General features: G+C 44.1%; 1 protein-coding gene across 1 annotated transcript; it reads left to right on the top strand.

Moving 5' to 3' along the window:
* Nucleotides 1–26,047: 26,047 nt before the first annotated feature.
* Nucleotides 26,048–26,867, top strand: LOC119273361 (glycine-rich cell wall structural protein 2-like). The gene has a single exon (XM_037554544.1). The coding sequence runs from the start codon at nucleotides 26,058–26,060 to the stop codon at nucleotides 26,652–26,654; it is 597 nt and encodes a 198-aa protein (XP_037410441.1). The 5' UTR covers nucleotides 26,048–26,057; the 3' UTR covers nucleotides 26,655–26,867.
* Nucleotides 26,868–27,425: the final 558 nt, after the last annotated feature.

Genomic DNA, 27,425 nt, shown 5'->3' with positions numbered 1-27,425 from the left:
GTGGGGGGGGGGGGGGGCTAGTGGCGGCGGGGCATCCCTCCATTCACTAATAGGAAAATGCTTATAGGTAGAAGTTTACCAGTAGCGCCTGTTTTTGACCCCACGCTACTAGTATTTACCAGTAGCGCTGGGTAGAAAACACGCTACTACTATTGAATAACAGCAACGTTTGTTAGCTTGGGCCGCGCTGCTGTTACATGGGCCGCAGGGCAAAAACGGTATCCCACTTACCTGTAGCATTTGTTTTGAACGGGCGCTACAGCTGGTGGGCTTAGCAATAGCGCCGGCCTCTACCCAGCGCTACTACTGGGGGAAAAGAAAACCTGCCCGAGCGCCCCCCGCACCCCCTCACTCTCACAATCGATCCCCTCTGCCCGACGATGCCGCCGCGGTTAGGGTTCATCCCCGACCGCCTCACCCCCGTCGACGGCGCCGTGCGCCGCTGATGTGTACCACACAACCTTCTTCTTGTAGACGTTGTTGGGCCTCCAAGTGCAGAGGTTTGTAGGACAGTAGCAAATTTCCCTCAAGTGGATGACCTAAGGTTTATCAATCCGTAGGAGGCGTAGGATGAAGATGGTCTCTCTCAAGCAACCCTGCAACCAAATATCAAAGAGTCTCTTGTGTCCCCAACACACCCAATACAATGGTAAATTGTATAGGTGCACTAGTTCAGGGAAGAGATGGTGATACAAGTGGTATATGGATAGTAGATAATAGTTTTTGTTATCTGAAAATATAAAAATAGCAAGGTAGCAAGTGATAAAAGTGAGCATAAATGGTATTGCAATGATAGGAAACAAGGCCTAGGGTTCATACTTTCGCTACTGTAAGTTCCCTCAACAATACTAACATAATTGGATCACATAGCTATCCCTCAACATGCAACAAAGAGCCACTCCAAAGTCACTAATAGCGGAGAACGAACGAAGAGATTATGGTAGGGTACGAAACCACCTCAAAGTTATTCTTTCCAATCAATCCGGTGGGCTATTCCTATAAGTGTCACAAACGGCCCTAGAGTTCGTACTAGAATAACACCTTAAGAAACAAATCAACCAAAACCCTAATGTCACCTAGATACTCCAATGTCACCTCAAGTATCCGTGGGTATGATTATATGATATGCATCACACAATCTCATATTCGTCTATTCAACCAACAGAAAGGACCTCAAAGAGTGTCCCAAAGTTCTACCGGAGAATCACGACGAAAATGTGTGCCAACCCCTATGCATAGGTTCATGGGCGGAACCCGCAAGTTTATCACCAAAACATACATCAAGTGAATCACGTGGTATCACATTGTCACCACAGATACGCACGGCAAGACATACATCAAGTGTTCTCAAATCTTTAAAGACTCAATCCGATAAGATAACTTCAAGGGGAAAACTCAATTCATTACAAGAGAGTAGAGGGGGAGGAGAAACATAAGATCCAACTATAATAGCAAAGCTCGCGATACATCAAGATCGCGCCAAATCAAGAACACGAGAGAGAGAGAGAGAGATCAAACACATAGCTACTGGTACATACCCTCAGCCCCGAGGGAGAACTAGTCCCTTGTAACGCCCTCGATGTGGCTATATCTCCCACGTGACGAAGCATGACTTAGAGGCATAACCGCATTGAAAGCAATGTCGCAAGTGAGGTAATCTTCACAACAACCCATGTAAATAAATAAAGGGGAAAGGTACATAGTTGTCTTACACTCGCCACATCACACAAATACATAAATAAGTCATTACATTCATTCAATACACTCAGGGTCTGACTACGGAACCAAAATAAAGATCAACCCCCAAATGCGACAAAGTCCCTGATCGCCCCAACTGGGCACCACTACTGATCATCTGGGAAAGACACGTAGTATCGTCCTGAGTCCTCATCAAACTCCCACTTGAGCTCTGTCGAATCACCTGGAGCAGTATCATCGGTCCCTGCATCTGGTTTTGGAAGGAATCTGTGAGTCAGGGGACTCAGCAATTTCACACCCTCGCGATCAAGACTATTTAAGCTTATAGGTAGGGCAAAGGCATGATGTGGAGCTGCAGCAAGCGACTAGCATATATGGTGGCTAACATACGCAAGTGAGAGCGAGAAGAGAAGGCAAAGGCACGGTCGATGAACTATGATCAAGAAGTGATCCTAGAACAACCTACGTCAAGCATTACTCCAACACCGTGTTCACTTCCCGGACTCCGCCGAGAAGAGACCATCACGGTTACACACGCGGTTGATGCATTTTAATTAAGTTAAGTTTCAGGTTATCTACAACCGGACATTAACAAATTCCCATCTGCCCATAACCGCGGGCACGGCTTTCGAAAGTTCAAATCCCTGCAGGGGAGTCCCAACTTAGCCCATCACAATCTCTCACGGTCAACGAAGGATATTCCTTCTCCCAAGACAATCCGATCAGACTCGACATCCAGGTTACAAGACATCTCGACAATGGTAAAACAAGTCCAGCAACACCGCCCGAATGTGCCGACAAATCCCGATAGGAGCTGCACATATCTCGTTCTCAGGGCACACCGGATTGTCTAAACTTCCGGTAGTCCAGCCCAGAGTTGCCCCTGGTGGCCACCGGCGGCTGACAAGGTGGACTAACACTCAGAGGAGCACTGGCCCGGGGGTTTAAATAAAGATGACCCTCGGGCTTCGAAAACCCAAGGGAAAAAGATGCTAGGTGGCAAATGGTAAAACCAAGGTTGGGCATTGCTGGACGAGTTTTATTCAAGGCGAACTGTCAAGGGGTTCCCATTATAACCCAACCGCGTAAGGAACACAAAATCCGGGAACATAACACCGATATGACAGAAACTAGGGTGGCAAGAGTGGAACAAAACACTAGGCATAAGGCCGAGCCTTCCACTCTTTACCCAGTATATAGGTGCATTAAGATAAAAAAGATAATATTATGATATCCCAAAATAAACAAGTTCCAAGAAGGAACAAACTCCAATCTTCACTTGCAACTAGCAACGCTATAAGAGGGGCTGAGCAAAGCGGTAACATAGCCAAACAACGGTTTGCTAGGATATGGTGGGTTAGAGGCTTGACATGGAAATATGGGAGGCATGATAAGCAAGTGGTAGGTATCATAACATAGGCATAGCAAAAGAGCGAGCATCTAGCAAGCAAAGATAGAAGTGATTTCGAGGGTATGGTCATCTTGCCTGCAAAGTTCTCAGAGTTGCCTTGATCCTCGTAGGCGTACTCAACGGGCTCCTTGATCACGTACTCGTCTCCCGGCTCTACCCAAGCAAGAACAACAAGCAAAATGAACACAATCAACCATGTGCAATGCTCAAACAACATGATGCAAACATGGTATGATATGCGGGATGCGGTATGTGATGCATATGCATGATTTGGAAAATAATGATTGAAACTAGCCTCAACTTGGAAAACCAAGAGTGCCACTGGAAAGAGGAGTTGATTTCAGTCGAAATCGATATAAAGATCACCGGAATCAGATGCACGGTTTGGAAATGGCAAACAAAACAAATATGGCACCGGTCTGCGATAATCAGTAAGTGACCGTCTAAATGCATCAAGATAAATATGCTACAACACTCAAACATAGCAAAAAATATATGGCAGGGATCCACTGATGATGCTTGACAAAATATGAAAAATGAGCTACGGCTAATTCACTCATTAACATGTTCAAACAAGCATGGCAAAAGTGCAAAAGATAACAGGTTTCAGAATTTGTGAAAATAACAGCATATCAGGAATTTATCATCAGGAAGCAATGTTTAGAGCAAGAAAACTACATGCTACAGGAACATATCATGGCAAAGCAAGGCATGCCATGAAGCTACTCAAAGCATATAACAAAAGTCTCTTAGTGACCATAAGCCAAAAGGGATCAAAAAATACAATTGCAAGCATGTTAAGATAGCAAAAACATAAACAGATTCAGACTTAGTGAAAAACTGGAGCATGGCAAAACAGTTAACAAGTAGGCATGTTCACGAGCTCGATGCACTCACTACGAGGCATTGCATGACAAACTAAGCATACACTCAGCAAGAAGACATGGCATAGAAGCTATACATGGCAAGAACAACAACATAGCATGCACGGATCAACAACAACAAGCTTGGCAAAATTGCAAAACATGTTAACAATCTGCCAGGAACATTTTATAGCAAAAGTAGAGCTCGATTGACTCAAGTTAGGGTGCTCCATAAATGCAAACAAAGACACAGATGGATAGGGCACCACAATATCTACAAACATCCTGACCGATCTTGCTCAAAAGCGGCACGGATCACTTGGAAACAACATGAACATATGGCATAAAAATAATGACAGGGCAAGGACTTGGTGAAATTCTAAGTCCTTGAAATCACCATCATTGAGTAGGCTACTTTGTATGCCTATGCTAGTCACCACAAAGATCACAAAAATAGATGGCATACACTCTTGTAAAGATGGCATGGCATTCATCAAAACACATGTAGAGCTTAGGATCATAGCATACACACATTAATCATGGCAAAAATGACAAAAGGGCATTTGTTGAAACAGATCTGAAACTATCATCACATAGCCCTCTTCCAACAGCATTTCGGTCATCAAGATGAGCTCAAACGAAAATGATGCAATGAGACGAAATGATGTACTCGTCGAGGCGAACATTTTGATATGCTACACGCACGAATCGGAGCCACGATGAGGGAGTTATGGCATGTCAAAGTATGCAAAATATCTAGGGTTTCGGGGAGAAAAAGTCAACCGAGGAGGATCCAGATCTAGATCCGGCCAGGTCACTGTAGCACGCGGATGTCGAGGATCGCCGGGAATGGAACCACGGTGGCCGGAGTCGTACTTGGCCGGAGGAGAGGTCGCCGGGGCCGGAGCTCGCCTTCGCGACGAGGCGCGGACCGGACGGCGAGGAGGCGGCAGCCGCGGCGCGGTGGACGGCGCCGGAGTCGGGCGTTGAGGCAGCGGGGTGGTTGCCGATGATGACGGGCGCGGTGGTGCGGTGGCCGGAGCTCGCCGGCTCGGGCGAGGAAGGAGGCAGGCGGCGGCGGGGGCCAACCACGGGCTGAGCGGGCCCGCGGGGTGCGGCGAAGTGGGCACGGGGAGACGGCCAATCGCTTCGTGACACATGGCGGCGGCGGGTCAGGTCGGACGTGTTCGGCCTGGCGGACTTTGTCCGGTGGCGCGAGGAGGGGGAAGGAGCTAGGGTTTGCCCGAAAATTTCGGGGAGTGGCCTTTATATAGAGGTAGAGGGAGCTAGGAAGCTCCAAATGAGGTGCGGTTTTCGGCCACGCGATCGTGATCGAATGCTCTAGATGATGCAGGAGGTTTAGGTGGGTTTTGGGCCAGTTTGGAGGGGTGTTGGGCTGCAACACACACAAGGCCTTTTCGGTCCCTCGGTTAACCGTTGGAGTATCAAACGAAGTCCAAATGGTACGAAACTTGACAGGTGGTCTACCGGTAGTAAACCAAGGACGCATGACTAGCCTCGGTCCAATCCGAAAACGTTTAACACCCGCACACGAAAAGAGGTAGAAAGGGACACCGAAGGACATAGGAGCGCCGGAATGCGAAACGGACAACGGGGAAAATGCTCGGATGCATGAGACGAACACGTATGCAAATGCAATGCACATGATGACATGATAAGAGATGCATGACAAAGGCAAAAACACACGAAGACAAAAACCCGACAACAATGAAATAGAATAACTTAGTGCCGGAAACGGCAAGAGTTGGAGTACATATAGGGTAGATTACATCCGGGGTGTTACAACACTCCACCACTACGAAAGGATCTCGTCCCGAGATCTAGGACTGGAAAAACTCCGGGTACTCAGAACGGAGGTGATCCTCGCGTTCCCAGGTGGCTTCACGGTCGGAATGATGTGACGACTTTACTTTGAGGAATTTGATAGACTTGTTGCGAGTCTTGCGCTCAGTTTCTTCAAGAATAGCAACGGGGTGCTCATGATAAGACAGGTCTTCTTGGAGATCATTGTCTTCAAAGTTGACGGTGCGGTTAGGAGTCTTGAAGCACTTGCAGAGTTGAGACACGTGAAACACGTCGTGCACGTTTGCAAATTTGGAGGGAAGCTCAAGTTGATAGGCGAGATCTCCTCTTTTGCTGACGATCTTGAAAGGACCCACGTATCTAGGGGCAAGCTTCCCTTTGATACCGAAGCGACGAGTACCTTTCATTGGAGAGACGCGGAGGTAGACATGGTCTCCAATCTCGAAAGCCAAGTCACGATGCTTACTATCATAGTAACTCTTCTGGTGCAATTGCGCGGCTTTGAGATTCTCGCGAATGACTTTGCACATCTCTTCTGCCTCTGTGATCAAGTCATTGCCGAGAAGTTGACGTTCACTAGTTTCTGACCAGTTAAGAGGAGTACGACACTTCCTGCCATAGAGAATCTCAAAAGGGGCCTTTCCCGAACTCGCTTGGAAGCTGTTGTTGTAGGAGAACTCGGCATATGGAAGACAATCTTCCCACTTCATACCGAAAGAGATGGCGCAAGCCCTGAGCATATCTTCAAGAATCTAACTAACTCGCTCGACTTGGCCACTGGTTTGAGGACGAAAAGCTGTGCTGAAGCGAATGTTGGTGCCCATGGCCTTCTAAAAAGAATCCCAAAACTTGGAGGGAAAGATGCTGCCATGATTTGACGATATCAAATGCGGAATGCCATGCAGAGAGACAATCCGGGAGGTATATAGCTCTGCCAACTGAGCTGCTGTGATAGATTCTTTCATAGGAAGGAAATGAGCCACTTTAGTGAGTTTGTCGATGCAACGAAGATAGCATCATTGCCACGCTTGGACTTTGGAAATCCAGTCATGAAGTCCATCTCAATGTGGTCAAACTTCCAAGAGGTTGGAGGAGACCAGCTGGTCATTGGTGTTCTGCTTGCACTCTTCTACAGACATCACATTCATTCACGAACTGAGCAATCTCGTGCTTCATTCGAGTCCACCAATACGACTGCTTGAGGTCATGGTACATCTTTGTACTTCCAGGGTGGATAGAGAGGAGTGAATTGTGAGCCTCGTTCATAATGACTTTGCGAAGATCACCTTTAGGCACAACAATGCGATCCTCGAAGAATAGAGTATCCTTGTCATCAAGACGATAGCACCTGTACTTGGATTGACTCTTGGCAATCCCAATCTTGACCTTCTTCACCATAGCATCAAGAAGTTGAGCCTCGCGAATCTGATCTTCCAAAGTAGGAGAGACTTGGAGGTTGGCGAGGAAACCTTGAGGAACAACTTGCAGATTGAGTTTGCGGAAAGCTTCACAAAGCTCGGGTTGGTAAGGCTTGAGAATCAAACTTTTGCAGTAAGTCTTCCTGCTCAATGCATCAGCAATTACATTGGCCTTGCCTGGAGTATATTCGATACTCGGATTATACTCTTGAATCATTTCGACCCAACGAGTCTGCCTGAGGTTAGTCTGAGTGAAGATCTACTTGAGACTCTTATGATCAGTGAAGATGTCCACTTTTCTTCCCAATAAGAGATGTCTCCAAGTTAAAAGAGCATGGACAACTGCCGCCAACTCGAGGTCATGAGTGGGGTAGTTCTTTTCGTTGGGCTTCAACTGGTGAGAGGTATAGGCCACAACTTTCTTCTCTTGCATCAACACTGCACCAAGACCTTGAAGGGAAGCATCATAAAAGACCTCGAACGGTTTGGATTCATCAGGAGGAGTCAGAACTGGAGCAGTGACTAACTTCTCTTTTAGGGTGTTGAAAGCGATGTCACATTCAGGCGACCAGACGTACTTCACATGCTTCTGGAGAAGGTTGGAAAGAGGCTTCGCGATCTTAGAGAAGTTCTCAACGAACCTTCGACAATAGCTTGCGAGCCCAAGGAAACTGCGGAGTTGCTTCACATTCTGAGGTGGTTCCCAATTCACAATTGCAGACACCTTCTCAGGATTCATCGCTATGCCCTTGGCAGAAATGATATGCCCAAGGTAGAGAACCTCATTGAGCCAAAACTCGCACTTTGAAAACTTGGCATAGAACTGATGTTCTCTGAGCTTATCTAGCACCAATCTCAAATGCTTGGCATGATCCTCCTTGTTCTTGGAAAATACCAAAATGTCATCGAGGTAGACCAAGACGAACTCATTTGTGTAGGGGTTGAAGATGAAGTTCATCATGCGAGAGAATGTTAGCGGAGCGTTTATGAGGCCGAAAGATACGACAGTGTATTCATATGAACCAAAGCTTGTTCTGAAAGCTGTCTTGGGGATATCTTCTTCAGGAATGCGAATTTGATGATAGCCCATACGGAGATCAAGCTTGGAGAATACTTGAGCACCTTTGAGTTGTTCGAAAAGCTCATTGATGTTGGGAAGTGGGTACTTGTTCTTTATGGTCTTCTTGTTCAATGGACGGTAGTCAACACAAAGTCGGTCCGTTCCATCCTTCTTCTTCACAAAAAGAACTCCACAACCCCATGGAGAAGAACTAGGTCAGATGAGACCCAAACGCTCTTGTTCATCGAGTTGCTTCTTCAGCTCTTTCAACTCTTCAGGTCCAAGCTTGTAAGGACGTTTGCAAACAGGTTCCGTGCCAGGCTGAAGATCGATGACAAATTCAACTGGCCGGTGCGGAGGCATTCCTGGAAGCTCTTCTAGAAAGACGTCTTGATATTCGCAAATGATTGGAATTTGAGAGATGGCATCCAGTTCACCCTTCTCATTGAGAGAAAACAGACGAATGGTATCATCCCTTGCGGCAAAGACAATTACATCCTCAGACGAATGAGTCAATTGAATCTGCCTGGCAGCACAATCAAGCTGAGCCTTGTGCTTAGAAAGCGAGTCCATTCCAAGAATAAGATCAATATCCGAGTTACCAAGAACCATTGGAGAAGAAAGAAACTTATAGTCTCCCAACGTGATAGCAACATCCGGAACCACGTAACTTGCGTGCAAGCACTTGCCCGGAGAGACAACTGCTAGCAGTTTATGCAAATCTTGGAAAGGCAACTCATGCTTAGATGCAAATGGTCTTGAGATGAAACAATGCGATGCACTAGTGTCAAAAAGAACTTCTGCAGGAACATCATTAACAGGAAGGTTACCCATGATGACATGTGACGATTCCTCTACCGGAGCTGCATTCATCATGTTGACCTTGGCGTACTTGGGGTTATGCTTGACCACTTTGGTACTGGCAGACCTCACAGGAGGAGGAGGAGGAAGACGCCTCCGATTGAAGCATTTGTTGGCATTGTGGCCCTTCTGTTGGCACTTGTTGCACGTGACCTCTGAAAGCGGACGGTGATACGGAGCACTTGATCTTGGAGCTTGAGACGAAGTCTTGTTCTGAAAGCCTGGGTTGGGTGGGTGGGAAGATCCATTGCCACCTCTGCTCTTCTGCTGATAAGGCTGACGGAACGGAGGAGGAGGAAGCCAATACTTTTGCTGCTTCGAAACCACTTGAGTTGAGGAATAAGGAGTCACATCTCTGACTCGCTTCTTGAAAGCATCGCACTTCAGTTGAGTAGTCTCTTGTTTCAGCGCCATGTTGTAAAACTCATTGTACCTCTTGGGCTCAAAGAGCACGAGAGCTAGCTGGAGATCTTCTCTGAGGCCACCCCTGAACTGGTATATCATGCTCTTCTCGTCAAGGACGTCCTTCTTGGAGAAATGAGCGAGCTTCCGGAACATGATGTTGTACTGGTAAACGGACAAGGTGCCTTGCTTCAGGTTGCGGAATTCCTCACACTTGCTCTCAACAACACTCTGAGGAATGTGGTGAGCTTTGAAGTCTTGATGGAATTCATCCCAAGTAATCACACGGCCTCCTTTAGAATCTTTGTATTGCTGAAACCATTCTGCAGCTTGGTCTTTGAGTTGGAAGGAGGCAAACTTGACAAAGTCCTCAGGCCTGACGTTGCTACACTCGAATATCCACGAGCCAATCATCAGCGTCTGTTGCTTCAACACAGTTGCTGAACGTCTTTGGCTGATTAGCGAGGAACTGGTTGAGTGTAGCAAATTGATTCTGATTGTTGCCATGGCCATGATTCCCTTGGTTGCGCTCTTGCAAGATTTGCAAAAGCATCTGTGTGTTTGCATTGGTAGCGGCCATCACAGCTTGTCATGCCTCCGGAGGTGGAGGTGGTGGTGGCGGATTAGGATTCGGAGTCATGCGCGTTGGAGGAGCCATCCTGAAGAGGGTGACATCCATTAGCATCTTGACAGACAAATATTTAAGCTGAATCAAACGGATTGAAATTGCAACATAAAGTCTTCACATCCAAACAAAATGAACGAATGCATTCCAATTGAAATGGTCACATTTCCATAAATTGAGAAGCCACTTAGATAGAGGAAGAAGAATAAAACAACAAGGTACGAACGAGAGCAAATACTTGGTAGGGATTACCCAATCACAAACCAAATATCCGCGGAAGAAGTACTAGAGCTACAAGAATTCCCACCTATGAAACTCCCGAACCTTTCCGGTTATGCAATCAGGTGTTGGGGATACAGGGGAAGCATAATATCTCACCCAAAGCTAGCAAATCCTACATCCAGCTGTATCCATCCTTCAACACATAACCAAGAAAACTTCGGACACCATTTACCCCAACCTTCGAAAAGCATCCGTTATACAAGTTATGGCAATACTCCCGAACTCCCGCCCCAGTACTGGGTGGCGTCGAGGTTATCTCACCAACAACTGCATAAAAGAGATTTTCGATGTCGGCGAAACTCAGGTATTCCAGAATCTCAACGATAAAATTGTGATGACAACACCTTGGAGCTCAACTCCCCGGGACACTGCCACAACCCCTAAATGTCAGGAGGCACCAAGAACAATTTTCTCGTCACATAACCATCGGAACAATTCCAAGATACCTGCGTGATCCTAAATTTTTTTAGTGAAATTTGAGAAGAGAAGAGTCAAAACTCTACGTCAGAATGCCTCACCAGAGCAACGAAGGGACTGAGGAGTAAAAAGAAGTCCTACTCTCCGATATATATAATTCGTAAATGACTCAAAACATTTTTGTAGACTCAACAACGCCAACGATTCGATCAAGCAGGGGGCTTCTAAGGTCGGGGAAGGCTCTGATTACCAACTTGTAACGCCCTTGATGCAGCTATATCTCCCACGTGTCAAGCACGACTTAGAGGCATAACCGCATTAAAAGCAATGTCGCAAGTGAGGTAATATTCACAACAACGCATGTAAATAAATAAAGGGGAAAGTTACATAGTTGGCTTACACTCGCCACGTCACACAAATACATAAATAAGTCATTACATTCATTCAATACACTCAGGATCCGACTACGGAACCAAAATAAAGATCAACCCAAATGCGACAAAGTCCCCGATCTCCCCAACTGGGCACCACTACTGATCATCTGGGAAAGACACGTAGTATCGTCCCGAGTCCTCATTGAACTCCCACTTGAGCTCCGTCGAATCACCTGGAGCAGTATCATCGGTCCCTGCATCTGGTTTTGGAAGGAATCTGTGAGTCATGGGGACTCAGCAATCTCACATCCTCGCGATCAAGACTATTTATGCTTATAGATAGGGTAAAGGCATGATGTGGAGCTGCAGCAAATGACTAGCATATATGGTGGCTAACATACGCAAGTGAGAGCGAGAAGAGAAGGCAAAGGCACGATCGATGAACTATGATCAAGAAGTGATCCTAGAACAACCTATGTCAAGCATTACTCCAACACCGTGTTCACTTCCCGGACTCTGCCAAGAAGAGACCATCACAGTTACACACGCGGTTGATGCATTTTAATTAAGTTAAGTTTCAGGTTATCTACAACCGGAGATTAACAAATTCCCATCTGCCCATAACCGCGGGCACGGCTTTCGAAAGTTACATTCCCTGCAGGGGAGTCCCAACTTAGCCCATCACAAGCACTCACGGTCAACGAAGGATATTCCTTCTCCCAAGACAATCTGATCAGACTCGGCATACAGGTTACAAGACATCTCGACAATGGTTAAACAAGTCCAGCAACACCGCCCGAATGTGCCGACAAATCCCGATAGGAGCTGCACATTTCTCGTTCTCAGGGCACACTGGATTGTCCAAACTTCCGGTAGGCCAGCCCAGAGGTGCCCCTGGTGGCCACCGGCGGCTGACAAGGTGGACCAACACTCAGAGGAGCACTGGCCCGGGGGTTTAAATAAAGATGACCCTCGGGCTCTGGAAACCCAAGGGAAAAAGATGCTAGGTGGTAAATGGTAAAACCAAGGTTGGGCATTGCTGGAGGGGCTAAGAAAATGGTAAAACAAATGGTAACTCCAATCTTCACCTGCAACTAGCAAAGCTATAAGAGGGGCTGAGCAAAGCGGTAACATAGCCAAACAATGGTTTGCTAGGACATGGTGGGTTAGAGGCTTGACATGGCAATATGGGAGGCATGATAAGCAAGTGGTAGGTATCGTAGCATAGGCATAGCAAAAGAGCGAGCATCTAGCAAGCAAAGATAGAAGTGATTTCGAGGGTATGGTCATCTTGCCTGCAAAGTTCTCAGAGTTGCCTTGATCCTCGTAAGCGTACTCAATGGGCTCCTTGTTCACGTACTTGTCTCCCGGCTCTACCCAAGCAAGAACAACAAGCAAAAGGAACACAATCAACCACGTGCAATGCTCAAACAATATGATGCAAACATGGTACGATATGCGGGATGCGGCATGTGATGCATATGCATGATTTGGAAAAGAATGATTTAACCTGGCCTCGACTTGGAAAACCAAGAGTGCCACTGGAAAGAGGAGTCGATTTCGGTCGAAATCGATATAAAGATCACCGGAATCGGATACACGATTTGGAAATGGCAAACAAAACAAATATGGCACCGGTCTGCGATAATCAACAAGTGACCATCTAAATGCATCAAGGTAAATATGCTACAGCACTCAAATATAGCAACAAAACATATGGCAGGGATCCACTCGTGATGCTTGACAAAAGATGAAAACTAAGCTACGGCTAATTCACTCATTAACAGATTCAAACAAGCATGGCAGAAGTGCAAAAGATAACAGGTTTCAGACTTTGTGAAAATAACAACATATCAGGAATTTATCATCAGGAAGCAATGTTTAGAGCACGAAAACTACATGCTACAGGAACATATCATGGCAAATCAAGGCATGGCATGAAGCTACTCAAAGAATATAACAAAAGTCCCTTAGTGACCATAAGCCAAAAGGGATCATAAAATACAATTGCAAGCATGTTAAGATAGTAAAAACATAAACAGATTCAGACTTAGTGAAAAATTGGAGCATGGCAAAACAATTAACAAGTAGGCATGTTCACGAGCTCGATGCACTCACTACAAGGCATTGCATGACAAACTAAGCATACACCAGCAAGAAGACATGGCATAGAAGCTATACATGGCAAGAACAACAACATAGCATGCACGGATCACCAACAATAAGCTTGGCAAAATTGCAAAACATGTTAACAATCTTCCAGGAACATTTTATAGCAAAAGTAGAGCTCGATTGACTCAAGCTAGGGTGCTCCATAAATGCAAACAAAGACACAAATGGATAGAGCACTACAATATCTACAAAACAACCTTACTGATCATGCTCAAAAGAGGCACAGATCACTTGGAAACAACATGAACATATGGCATAAAAATAATGACAGGGCAAGGACTTCGTGAAATTATAAGTCCCTGAAATCAGCATCATTGAGTAGGCTACTTTGTATGCTTGTGCTAGTCACCACAACGATCACAAAAATACATGACATACACCCCTGTAAAGATGGCATGACATTCATCAAAACACATGTAGAGCTCAGGATCATAGCATGCACACATTAATCCTGGCAAAAATGACAAAAGGGCATTTGCTAAAACAGATCTGAAACTATCATCACATAGCCCTCTTCTAACAGCATTTCGGTCATCAAGATGAGCTCAAACGAAAATGATGCAATGATACGAAATGATGTACTCATCGAGACGAACATTTTGATATGCTACACGCACGAATCGGAGCCACGATGAGGGAGTTATGGCATGTCAAAGTATGAAAAATATCTAGGGTTTCAGGGAGAAAAAGTCAACCGAGGAGGATCCAGATCTAGATCCGGCCGGGTCACTGTAGCACAGGGATGTCGAGGATTGCCGGGAATGGAACCGCGGTGGCCGGAGTTGTACTTGGCCGGAGGAGAGGTCGCCGGGGCCGGAGCTCGCCGACACGACGAGGCGCGGACCAGACGGCAAGGAGGCGGCAGCTGTGGCACCGGAGTCGAGCGTTGAGGCAGCGGGGTCGGGTTGCCGACGATGACGGGCGAGGTGGTGCGGCAGCCGGAGCTCGCCGGCTCGAGCGAGGAAGGAGGCAGGCGGCGACAGAATCCGGATGGGCCGCGGGGGCCGGCCATGGCTGAGCGGGCCCGTGGGGTGCGGCGAAGTGGGCACGGGGTGGCGGGTCAGGTCGGACATGTTCGGCCTGGCGGACTTCGGCCGGCGGCGCGAGGAGGGGGAAGGAGGTAGGGTTTGCCCGAAAATTTCGGGGAGTGGCCTTTATATAGAGGTAGAGGGAAGTAGGAAGCTCCAAATGAGGTGCGGTTTTCGGCCACGTGATCGTGATCGAATGCTCTAGATGATGAAGGAGGTTTAGGTGCGTTTTGGGCCAGTTTGGGGGGGTGTTGGGCTGCAACACACACGAGGCCTTTTTGGTCCCTCGGTTAACCATTGGAGTATCAAACGAAGTCCAAATGGTACGAAACTTGACAGGCGGTCTACCGGTAGTAAACCAAGGCCGCATGAAAAGTCTCGGTGCAATCCGAAAATGTTTAACACCCGCAGATGAAAAGAGGTAGAAAGGGACACCGGAGGACATAGGAGCGCCGGAATGCGAAACGGACAACGGGGAAAATGCTCGGATGCATAAGACGAACACGTATGCAAATGCAATGCACATGATGACATGATAAGAGATGCATGACAAAGGCAAAAACACACGAAGACAAAAACCCGACAACGATGAAATAGAATAACTTAGTGCCGGAAACGGCAAGAGTTGGAGTACATAAAGGGTAAATTACATCCGGGATGATGAAGATGGCCACCAGAGAAGGATTCCCCCTCCGGCATGGTGCCGGAACGGGTCTAGATTGGCTTTCGGTGGCTACGGAGGCTTCTGGCGGTGGAACTCCCGATCTATTGTGTTCTCTGATGTTTTTAGGGTATATGGACATATATAGGCGGAAGAAGTACGTCAGGGGGCCACGAGGGTGGAGGGCGCACCCAGGGGGGTGGGCGCGCCCCCCTGCCTCGTGACCTCCTCGTAGGTTCCCCGACGTGCACTCCAAGTCTTCTCGGCTTCTTTCCTTCCAAAAATGAGTTCCGTGAAGTTTCAGGTCAATTGGACTCCGTTTGATTTTCCTTTTCTTTGAAACCCTAAAACAGGGTAAAAACAGAAACTGGCATTGGGCTCTGGGTTAATAGGTCAGTCCCAAAAATGATATAAAAGTGTATAATAAAGCCCATAAACATTCAAAACAGTGGATAATATAGCATGGAGCAATCAAAAATTATAGATACGATGGAGACATATCAGCATCCCCAAGCTTAATTCCTGCTCGTCCTCGAGTAGGTAAATGATAAAAGAAAGAATTTTTGATGTGGAATGCTAGTTGACATAATTTCAATGTAATTCTTCTTAATTGTGGCATGAATAAAGTTATCCCTACAAAATCATATAGTCTGGCTATGCTCCATCTTCACCACACAAAATATCTAAATCATGCACAACCCTGATGACAAGCCAAGCAATTGTTTCATACTTTTGATGTTCTCAAACTTTTTCAATCTTCACGCAATACATGAGCGTGATCCATGGACATAGCACTATAGGTGGAATAGAATGGTGGTTGTGGAGAAGACAAAAAGGGAGAAGATAGTCTCACATCAACTAGGTGTATCAACGGGCTATGGAGATGCCCATCAATAGATATCAATGTGAGTGAGTAGGGATTGCCATGCAACGGATGCACTAGAGCTATAAATGTATGAAAGCTCAACAAAAGAAACTAGTGGGTGTGCATCCAACTTGCTTGCTCACGAAGACCTAGGGCATTTTGAGGAAGCCCATCATTGGAATATACAAGCCAAGTTCTATAATGAAATATCCCCACTAGAATATGAAAGTGACAACATAGGAGACTCTCTATCATGAACATCTTGGTGCTACTTTGAAGCACAAGTGTGGTGAAGGATACTAGCATTGTCCCTTCTCTCTTTTTCTCTCATTTTTTATTTTATTTTTTGGGCCTTTCTCTTTTTTATGGCCTGTTTTTTTTCTTTTTTTATTTGGGCTTCTTTGGCCTCTTTTATTTATTTATTTTCGTCCAGAGTCTCATCCCGACTTATGGGGGAATCATAGTCTCCATCATCCTTTCCTCACTGGGACAATGCTCTAATAATGATGATCATCACACTTTTATTTACTTACAACTCAAGAATTACAACTCGATACTTAGAACAAGATATGACTCTATATGAATGCCTCCGGCGGTGTACCGGGATGTGCAATGACTCATGAGTGACATGTATGAAAGAATTATGAACGGTGGCTTTGCCACAAATACGATGTCAACTACATGATCATGCAAAGCAATATGACAATGATGAAGCGTGTCATAATAAATGGAACGGTGGAAAGTTGCATGGCAATATATCTTGGAATGGCTATGGAAATGCCATGATAGGTAGGTATGGTGGATGTTTTGAGGAAGGTATATGGTGGGTGTATGATACCGGCGAATGGTGTGCGGTATTAGAGAGGCTAGCAATGGTGGAAGGGTGAGAGTGCGTATAATCCATGGACTCAACACTAGTCATAAAGAACTCACATACCTATTGCAAAAAATCTATTAGTTATCGAAACAAAGTACTACGCGCATGCTCCTAGGCGGATAGATTGGTAGGAAAAGACCATCGCTCGTCCCCGACCGCCACTCATAAGGAAGACAATCAATAAATAAATCATGCTCCGACTTCATCACATAACGGTTCACCATACGTGCATGCTACGGGAATCACAAACTTCAACACAAGCATTTCTCAATTTCACAACTACTCAACTAGCACGACTTTGATATTATTACTCCCATATCTCAAAACAATCATCAAGCATCAAACTTCTCTTAGTATTCAACACACTCATAAGAAAGTTTTTACTAATCTTGAATACCTAGCATATTAGGATTTTAAGCAAATTACCATGCTATTTAAGACTCTCAAAATAATATAAGTGAAGCATGAGAGATCAATAGTTTCTATAAAACAAATCCACCACTGTGCTCTAAAAGATATAAGTGAAGCACTAGAGCAAAACTATAAAGCTCAAAAATAATAAGTGAAGCACATAGAGCAAAACTATAAAGCTCAAAAGGTATAAGTGAAGCACATAGAGTATTCTATCAAATTCCAAATTATGTATGGCTCTCTCAAAAGGTGTGTACAGCAAGGATGATTGTGGTAGACTAGCAAGCAAAGACTAAAATCATAAAAGATGCTCCAAGCAAAACACATATCATGTGGTGAATAAAAGTATAGCTCCAAGTAAAGTTACCGATGGAAGTAGACGAAAGAGGGGATGCCTTCCAGGGCATCCCCAAGCTTTGAATTTTTGGTGTCCTTGGATTATCTTGGGGGTGCCATGGGCATCCCCAAGCTTAGACTCTTGCCACTATTTGTTCCATAATCCATCAAATCTTTACCCAAAACTTGAAAACTTCAAAACACAAAACTTAAAGTAGAAAATCTCGTGAGCTCCGTTAGCGAAATAAAATAAAAGATCACTTCAAGGTACTGTAATGAACTCATTCTTTATTTATATTGGTGTTAAAACTACTGTATTCCAACTTCTCTATGGATTATAAACTATTTTACTAGCCATAGATTCATCAAAATAAGCAAACAACACACGAAAAGCAGAATCTGTCAAAAACAGAACAGTCTGTAGTAATCTGGATCAAACGTATACTTCTGGAACTCATAAAATTCTCAAATAAATTTCTGGACCTGAGGAATTTATCTATTAATCATCTGCAAAAATAATTAACTAAATATCACTCTACAAATAAAAATGGCAGCAATTCTCGTGAGCGCTAAAGTTTCTGTTTTTTACAGCATGATAACAAAGACTTCACCCAAGTCTTCCCAAAGGTTCTACTTGGCACAAACATTAATTAAAATCATAAAACCACATATAAACAGAGGTTAGATGAATTATTTATTACTAAACAGGAGCAAAAAGCAAGGAATAAAAATAAAGTTGGGTTGCCTCCCAACAAGCGCTGTCGTTTAATGCCCCTAGCTAGGCATGATGATTTCAATGATGCTCACATAAAAGATAAGAATTGAAACATAAAGAGAGCATTTTGAAGAATATGACTAGCACATTTAAGTCTAGCCCACTTCCTATGCATAGGGATTTTGTGAGCAAACAACTTGAGGGAACAAGAATCATCTTGCATAGGAAGGTAAAACAAGCATAACTTCAAAACTTTAAGCACATAGGGAGGAAAATTGATATTATTGCAATTCCTAGAAGAATATATTCCTCCCTCATAATAATTTTCAGTAGCATCATGAATGAATTAAACAATATAACAAGCACCTAAAGCATTCTTTTCATGATCTTCAAGCATAGAAATTTTATTACTCTCCACATAAGCAAAATTCTTCTCATTCGGAATAGTGGGAGTATCATAAGAAACTCGAATACTACAAATTGTTTCCACATTAAAAGAGTAATGTTCAGAAAAGGGGTAACCATAATCATGGAAAGTTTATAAATATAATCACTACTTTTTATAGCATAAGTATCATCACAATAATCATCATAGGTAGGAGGCATGCTATCATCATTATAAATTTGATATCAAAACTTGAGAGACTAAAAATATCATCTTCATTAAACTTAGCATCCCCAAGCTTGGGACAAACATTAATTGCAGCAAATATATTCTCAAAAACATCATCTTCATCAAACATAGCATCCCCAAGCTTGGGCCATTTCATATCATAAGCATAATCACTTTCATCATTAATAATATGGATAGCACCAATAGTATAGCAATTATCATATTCATCCAAGCAAGTGCCAAAAAGATTTTCAAGATCATAAGAAATATCATTATCTTCCACAATTATATTTTCATGAGGCACAATAGTAATAGGAACAACACTATTTGGGAGGGATACCTTTTTACCTCTCTTACTTTTTCTTTTCTTCTTCTTCACCACATCACGTGTGGGTTCAATCCTCTTTTTCGAGCTCCTTATTAATGAGATTCGTTGAATAGGAGGCTCCTCCTCATTACCTGATTCATCATAAGAAATAATAGGAGGATATTGGGAAGTCTCTTCCTCTTCATTAGTATTCTCTTCATCTTCTATTTGTTTTTTCTTTTCTTTATGTAGTTGGCAATATAAGGATTTTCAATACAATTCACCGCACAATACATATCAATTTCCTCTAGATCAAAGCCAAGCAGTTTATAACGAGAAAATTCTGGAAGATGCTTAGTTATACGTTTGATTTCTTTGTAACCCATAAGCAAACTAAGTTCATTATAATGTGTAAGGGAAATCAAGTCATCACAATTTTTGGACACGATGCGATCATGAAACAATTTGCATTGGGTATTGAAATGATCATGTTCATTGCAAAGCTCACAAGCATGGCCAACATAATTTAAATTTTCAGCACATTCATCTAGCTCTTCTTGCAACAATTTAGTTTCTAAGTACTTATGCCTCTTGCAATATCTACCTTCCCTATTTGGTGTGTACTTACAAACCCAATGCACTCCACAAAAATTAACCTGTTTATAGGAGACATTTTCATTATAACTAGTGCAATCATCATTAGTATCATGGATATTCAAAGAATTCATAGTAAGAACATTGCAATCATGCTCATCATTCACACATTTAGTGCCAAACATTTTATAGATTTCTTCTTCTAGCACTTGAGCACAATTTTCCTTTCCATCATACTTATGAAAGATATTAAAAAGGTGAAGCGTATGAGACAAACTATTTCCATTTTTTTGTAATTTTCTTTTATAAACTAAACTAGTAATAAAACAAGAAACTAAAAGACTCGATTGCAAGATCTAAAGATATACCTTCAAGCGCTAACCTCCCCGGCAACGGCGCCAGAAAAGAGCTTGATGTCTACTACACAACCTTCTTCTTGCAGACGTTGTTGGGCCTCCAAGTGCAGAGGTTTGTAGGACAGTAGCAAATTTCCCTCAAGTGGATGACCTAAGGTTTATCAATCCGTAGGAGGTGTAGAATGAAGATGGTCTATCTCAAGCAACCCTTCAACCAAATAACAAAGAGTCTCTTGTGTCTCCAACACACCCAATACAATGGTAAATTGTATAGGTGCACTAGTTCGGCGAAGAGATGGTGATACAAGTGGTATATGGATAGTAGATAATAGTTTTTGTAATATGAAAATATTAAAACAGCAAGGTAGCAAGTGATAAAAGTGAGCGTAAATGGTATTGCAATGATAGGAAACAAGGCCTAGGGTTCATACTTTCACTAGTGTAAGTTCCCTCAACAATACTAACATAATTGGATCACATAACTATCCCTCAACATGCAACAAAGAGCCACTCCAAAGTCACTAATAGTGGAGAATGAACGAAGAGATTATGGTAGGGTACGAAACCACCTCAAAGTTATTCTTTCCAATCAATCCGGTGGACTATTCCTATAAGTGTCACAAACAACCCTAGAGTTCGTACTAGAATAACACCTTAAGACACGAATCAACCAAACCCCGAATGTCACCTAGATACTCCAGTGTCACCTCAAGTATCCGTGGGTATGATTATACGATATGCATCACACAATCTCAGATTCGTCTATTCAACCAACACAAAGGACCTCAAAGAGTGCCCCAAAGTTCTACTGGAGAATCACGACGAAAACGTGTGCCAACCCCTATGCATAGGTTCATGGGTGGAACCCGCAAGTTGATCACCAAAACATACATCAAGTGAATCACGTGGTATCCCATTGTCACCACAGATACGCATGGCAAGACATACATCAAGTGTTCTCAAATCTTTAAAGACTCAATCCGATAAGATAACTTCAAGGGGAAAACCCAATTCATTACAAGAGAGTAGAGGGGGAGGAGAAACATAAGATCCAACTATAATGGCAAAGCTCGCGATACATCAAGATCGTGCCAAATCAAGAACACGAGAGAGAGAGATCAAACACATAGCTATTGGTACATACCCTCAGCCCCGAGGGAGAACTACTCCCTCCTCGTCATGGAGAGTACCGGGATGATGAAGATGGCCACCGGAGAAGGATTCCCCCTCCGGCAGGGTGCCGGAACGGGTCTAGATTGGCTTTTGGTGGCTACGGAGGCTTCTGGCGGCGGAACTCCCGATCTATTGTGTTCTCTGATGTTTTTAGGGTATATGGAGATATAGAGGCGAAAGAAGTACGTCAGGGGGGCCACGAGGGGCCCACGAGGGTGGAGGGCGCGCCCCCTGCCTCGTGACCTCCTCGTAGGTTCCCCGACGTGCACTCCATGTCTTCTGTGCTTCTTTCCTTGCAATAATGAGTTCCGTGAAGTTTCAGGTCAATTGGACTCCGTTTGATTTTCCTTTTCTTTGAAACCCTAAAACAAGGTAAAAACAGAAACTGGCACTGGGTTCTGGGTTAATAGGTTAGTCCCAAAAAATGATATAAACGTGTATAATAAAGCCCATAAACATTCAAAACAGTGGATAATATAGCATGGAGCAATCAAAAATTATAGATACGTTGGAGACGTATCAGCCGCCACCACGCGTGGTCGCCTCTCGCCTCCTCCGACGCTCCAGCCCCGTAAGTCCCCCTCGATCTCCTCCTCCCTGCGCGTGCCACGACTAGCTAGGCTCCAGTCGATTCGCCGTGGCGGCTCGCCATGTTTTGGGATTTCGCGTGGGGGAAAGGGATTTAGGGATTGCATGGTGACTCCGCGCTTCGATGCGACATGTTCCAAGCTTGTTTCCTCGCGTGATTGGGGAGAGAGTAGAGAGAGAGGGGTTAGGTGAGACAAGTAGAGGCTTTTGTTGCTCACCAAAACTTGGGTTTCAATTCTTGATTAGAAGTTTAGCACATATAATTGAAACTTGGGTTTCAATTATTGGCTGCTGTCCCTAGAGCAGTGGCGGCGGCGGCGGTGCCTAGTGTTCTAGGGTTTAGAGAGGGGTTCTTTCCTAACACTAGGGTTATGTCGTGAATGCTCCTCCTTTCATCTGAATGATGTTGATTGTGCCAGTTCTTCTGAAAGGTCTAAATGTTTGTATCCTCGTGATGAGCTACCCTATGTGTGAATTTCATCCACTAGCTTCTTTGTTGATGCATATAAAGATATGACCAAGAAGCCCTCACTGTTATGTGGTTTCATGGAAAAATTAATGCTTGATTCGATACTCTTTCAGGTTGAAGAGAGTGTCTGTATGTGGTGATGCTCAAATTGCCAGGTTGTTATGGTGCGCATTTCAATATATGCTAACACCCATTTCGAAAAAAATGCTAACTGATCTGTCTCATGTCTCTGTTTTCTTGAATGAGAAAACTGACTTTGCTGTGTTAATTAGGACAGGTTGATGCTATCTTTTGTCTATGTGTGCGATTGTTCTTCCCTTGTATTACCTCTTAGTCGTGTGCTTATATTTTGTAGTAGAAAATGTTGGCTACATTTTCACCCACCTGTGACTTCTATATTAGGCTCTGTTTGGGTTATTAGGCTCTGTTTGGGTTACATGATCTCTATTAGGTTATTGTCTGAACTGAACTACAATTTAGTTGTTATTTTGCTTGCCATGTGAACCTCATGTGTATTCTGTATGATGTGTATATTATTCAAAACCTGATGTGTGTATTGAAAACTTTATGTTTAATTTTTGGATCGTTATTCCTCTAATCATATTGCTTTAGGGAAATGATGCCACCACCACCACCATGCCGACGGTGCAAGTCAAGGTGCGACAGCAGCCTTGCAACTGGCACGCTGTTCGACATCTACTACCAGTCGAGTTTTCTTCATGCGGCAGTAATAAATTATATGAAACTAGTAACCACTATTTTGTTTTTAGTGTTATTGGCATTAATGCATCGTGTATATATCATTTTTCTTTTTGCACACAGATCGTCCCATGCAATGTGAGGTCATAATTCAACAAGCTGACCAGAGACTCTGTGACCTTTGAGGCTCCTGGGGGCCCCTACAGTATGGAGGTCGAGAAATGACGAAATATGATGCAGGTGGGAGGAGTTGGATGGCTCCGTTTCATTGCCCACATGCGTATCACCGGTGGTGACTTGATCAGCTTCTCCTTCAGAGCAGAAAGACCCTAGTTTGCCGTGATTTATGTGAACAAAGCAGAAGATGATGAAGATGATGAGGATGATGAGGATGATGACGACCCACTTGGTGAAGCCATCATTGCTCAAAGAATGAGGTTGAGCGAGGAGGAGGTGTGCAACCTATGGGACATCATTCCGCCACGTGCTGACTTCATTGAGGTGCCATTCGTGACCCGCCTTACAAGTACGATGGTTGATCGGCATATCATGGTATGTTGCATTTACTGTAGTAATTTGATGATATGCTTTATTGTTATACTTAGTGTAGAGTCCAATGATATATATGCTTAGTGAATCTTATATGCTTAGTAAATCCGATGATCTATATGCTTAGTGAATCCGATGATATATATGCTTAGTGAATCTTATATGCCTAGTGAATCCGATGATATATATGCTTTATTGTTATACTTAGTGTAGAAATGTAGTACTGTATTTTGATAGTGTAGAATGTGTGAGGCTACTTATTAATTGATATGTTTTTCTTATTCAGAAATTGCCAAAGAGTCTATCTGAGAGTTGTGGTATCAAGCCTGATGAAAAAGGCTCTGCTGGAATACGCCTTACCGCGAGGGGCTCCGTCACCACTTATGTGTACGGCATTTACACGGATGGTCGCACACACTTTAACTCGGTTGGGTGGAAGAGCTTCCTCGTCGGCAAGAATCTTCATGTTGAACAGGCAATCCTAATTACTATCAGGAACACCCACCGCCCAGGCTTGAGGATGATGGTCGTCATCGATATCATCTAGAACTACATATGCTTGTGAGATCTATCCATGCAGGCGTGTGGCTGTTGAACCATATATATGCTAGTATGATTACCTAGTAGACTTATCACCTATGATCTATCCATGCATTGTTGACTACTATATATGAGTTTGTGAGATTGTGTGGTTATATTAAATGTGGTATTTGTCGTTAATGCTTGTGAGATGGTTCTGTGAACTTAGTTTATTTGCACTGGATTTGTCTTGATTTCCATGAATATTGCCTCTGACTCCTTTTTTTATTTTTTATTTTTATTTACCTAGTTGTAGCGCGGAAAAAAATAGAGCGCTACTACTATGTGATCATAGTAGTAGTGTTGGTAGAGAAAGAGGCGCTATTACTAAGTATTTTAGCTACAACGCTTGTTTAGAAACGCGCTACTGCTAAATAATAGCTGTAGCGCCCTAACAGTAGCGCGGGTCCCCGCGCTACTACTATGTAAAAAAAAACCAGCGCCACGAGGGAGGGGCATTTACGGCGGCGCGCCTTTGGCTCGCTTCAGTGCTTGTAATCGTCACTAGGTGGTCTATGAATCTGCATGTAATTTTTATTTTTTTCTACTGTTTGTTGTACTGCTATGATTGAAGATGAATAGATAGTAAGTTTTGTCTGCAAAAGCAAAACTAGTTAATTATGTTACTTGTGATGATCCATCTAGTTAACTAACCACACCACCAGTTTTTCTAGAACCGTTCTCGCCTCTCAAACTCAAGAGAGGTGATTTTCTACATGCATCACGCCGCCATCTCTTGTCCGGCAGTAGGTTGCTGCCTCCTCCATGTCTGGTATGAGAGTGCGGGGAAGCCCCGATCTACCAGATGGATCTCTAGTATTCCCCTCTTTGATGCTTTCACTAGCATTGCATGGCAGTGCCGTCGGTCTGGCAAATAAAATTTCCTCGAGCCTCTCCGCCATCTTGACAATGTCGGCTTCGATGGTTCGATGGCTCGTTGTCATTGATTTCTGTCGGCCTATCTATCCGATGAGGCAAGGGTTTGTAGATTTTGCTGATGTGGCAATGCCGGCTGCTTCCCTTTGCTGTTTGGTGCTCTGACTACCACTCGTTGCTAGATCATCTCGGCTCACAAAGCAGCGTTGCCGTACATTTTCGTTCAGTTGATGAAGAAGCAGCTGTGTAATGTATCTCGGGTTCACAACCTTTGGAGCTAGAGCATCTCGCCGGAATGCAACCGGTTCAGCTATTTTTTCGACAAAGGGTGGATTTTATTAACTCAAAATGTAGCATCAAGAGGATACAAACACAATGAGCACACACCCAGCCTCTGCCTAATTAGGATGCACACAACTAACACAAACTCACGCACACAAAAACACGTCAGCAATAGCAAAGTCATATAGGACCAAAGCTATGGACTGGTTCAGCTATTAACTTGAACTAGTCCGGGGATCAATACGGTGTACTAACCATCCACTTGAACTTGATCATCTGCTAATCAATTCTTCATGCACGGCTACTTGACCCAACAACTCGATTACATGGGTGGAGTCGTCGTTTACTTCCACTCCAAACTGCACTACGGAAACTTCGAGGTTGCCTCGCTCCTCTGCTCGTCAGTGGATGCTTGCATGTGTCTTACAACTGTTGAACCCACGCCGATGCGATCACGATTAGCAGTCAGTCATCATCGTTTACTTTTACCTGCACCAATTAAGGCGCTAATTATTCTAAGCCTCCACTTGAGTTCAGACATGACTTTGTCAAAAACTCCAATCTCCACCCCCAGCATGCATGGCCGCAAGCACCACTATAAATGTCCATACGATCTTTCACTTGGAACTCACCTCATCTTGCAAGAGTACACACTTCCATAAAACACACACAATGGTAGGCACAAAGCTAGTAGCCCTCGGCTATGTTATCCTCTTGAGCATTGGACTGGCCAATGCTGCAAGGGTGGTTAGATTCGGCAGTGGAAGCGCCACGGGAACGGGAGCGGGAGGAGGAGAGGGTGGGGGAACTGTGAGTGGTGGTGGCTCGGGTGCTGGGAGTGGAACTAGGTCTGGCGTGAGTTCTAATAGTGGTAGCCATGCAAGCGGTGGAGGTGGAGGTGGCGGTGGAGGCAGCGGCCAAAATGGTGGAACTGGATATGGTAGCGGGTCCGGCTCTGGCTCCGCTTCTAGTCAATATAGTCAAGGATCTTCATATCCTTATGGTGGTGGCTATGGTGGATATACTAGCGCTGGCGGTGCCGGTGGCGGTGGTGGTGGAGGGCAAGCTAGTGGTTATCAAGGATCTAGTGGGTATGGGGCTGGTAGTGGCACTGGTTCCGGCTCAGCTATTGCTACTAACAATTGGTATAGACAAGGTAGTACAAATGCAGATGCTGGTGGAAACGGTGGTGGTAATGGCGGAGGAAGAAATGGTGGGCATGGTGCAGGCAAAGGTGCTGGATCTGGGTATGGCAATGCCTACCCCTAGTCCCTTCATGCGAGGAATCTAAAAAAATGGAGCCCAACCTAATGTATTGTGACTCCTTTTTCATTTATTTGTTATTATCTTACATATTATCAAATAAGGGCTTCATTGTTCTTGTGGAAAATGTACTAGTGTTTATGATATATTCCAAGAATGTTACATGTCAATGTATCACTATTTATATGTATTAAGTTATATACCAATATTTTGGCCAAATGACTTGCAATGGAAGCTCTTTGCACGTGTTATGGTTATGTAACATAAGTTGCTCACTTATGGTTAAATGCTGAAAATTATCATTTCAATCATACATGTCGTTTCACTAAAGGCGCCAGTCATGTAACATATAAATCACATCCACCGCTTTCGTTTTGCATAAACTTCTCTCGCTAGGTAGTGCCTCTAGGGAGTTCCAAGGCTACGAACCCCCATTGTGAAACCACACCCCAATATCTTTCACATCCTCGGTCATCCACACATTGCCTTGAGCGAGTGGTGATCATCACAAGCGCTACTATGTCGAACCTATCATGACTTTACGCCATGAAGTCATGAATGGTGGGAAGGTGCACGGTCTAATTTTCTTATATTTATATTTTCATTACATTTTCATTTTTGTTGCATGATCCACTTGTTTGATTAGAAAGTTATCTTTAGAACTTTGGAACTCCATTTCCATTGATCACAATGGCAGAAATTGTTATTCCAATGTTGTCCTTTCAATGTTGACATATCTTTTTAAGTATGGTTCTCCAAAGTTCCTTTCTTTTGGGG

This window comes from Triticum dicoccoides, chromosome 3A (assembly GCF_002162155.2).
Source record: "Triticum dicoccoides isolate Atlit2015 ecotype Zavitan chromosome 3A, WEW_v2.0, whole genome shotgun sequence".
NCBI lineage: Eukaryota > Viridiplantae > Streptophyta > Magnoliopsida > Poales > Poaceae > Triticum > Triticum dicoccoides.
This window is presented reverse-complemented; position numbering and strand designations above follow the sequence as displayed.

Bases quoted from the DNA above. Each gene is read 5' to 3' on its own strand.
- LOC119273361 (XM_037554544.1), top strand. From the start codon at position 26,058: ATGGTAGGCACAAAGCTAGTAGCCCTCGGCTATGTTATCCTCTTGAGC.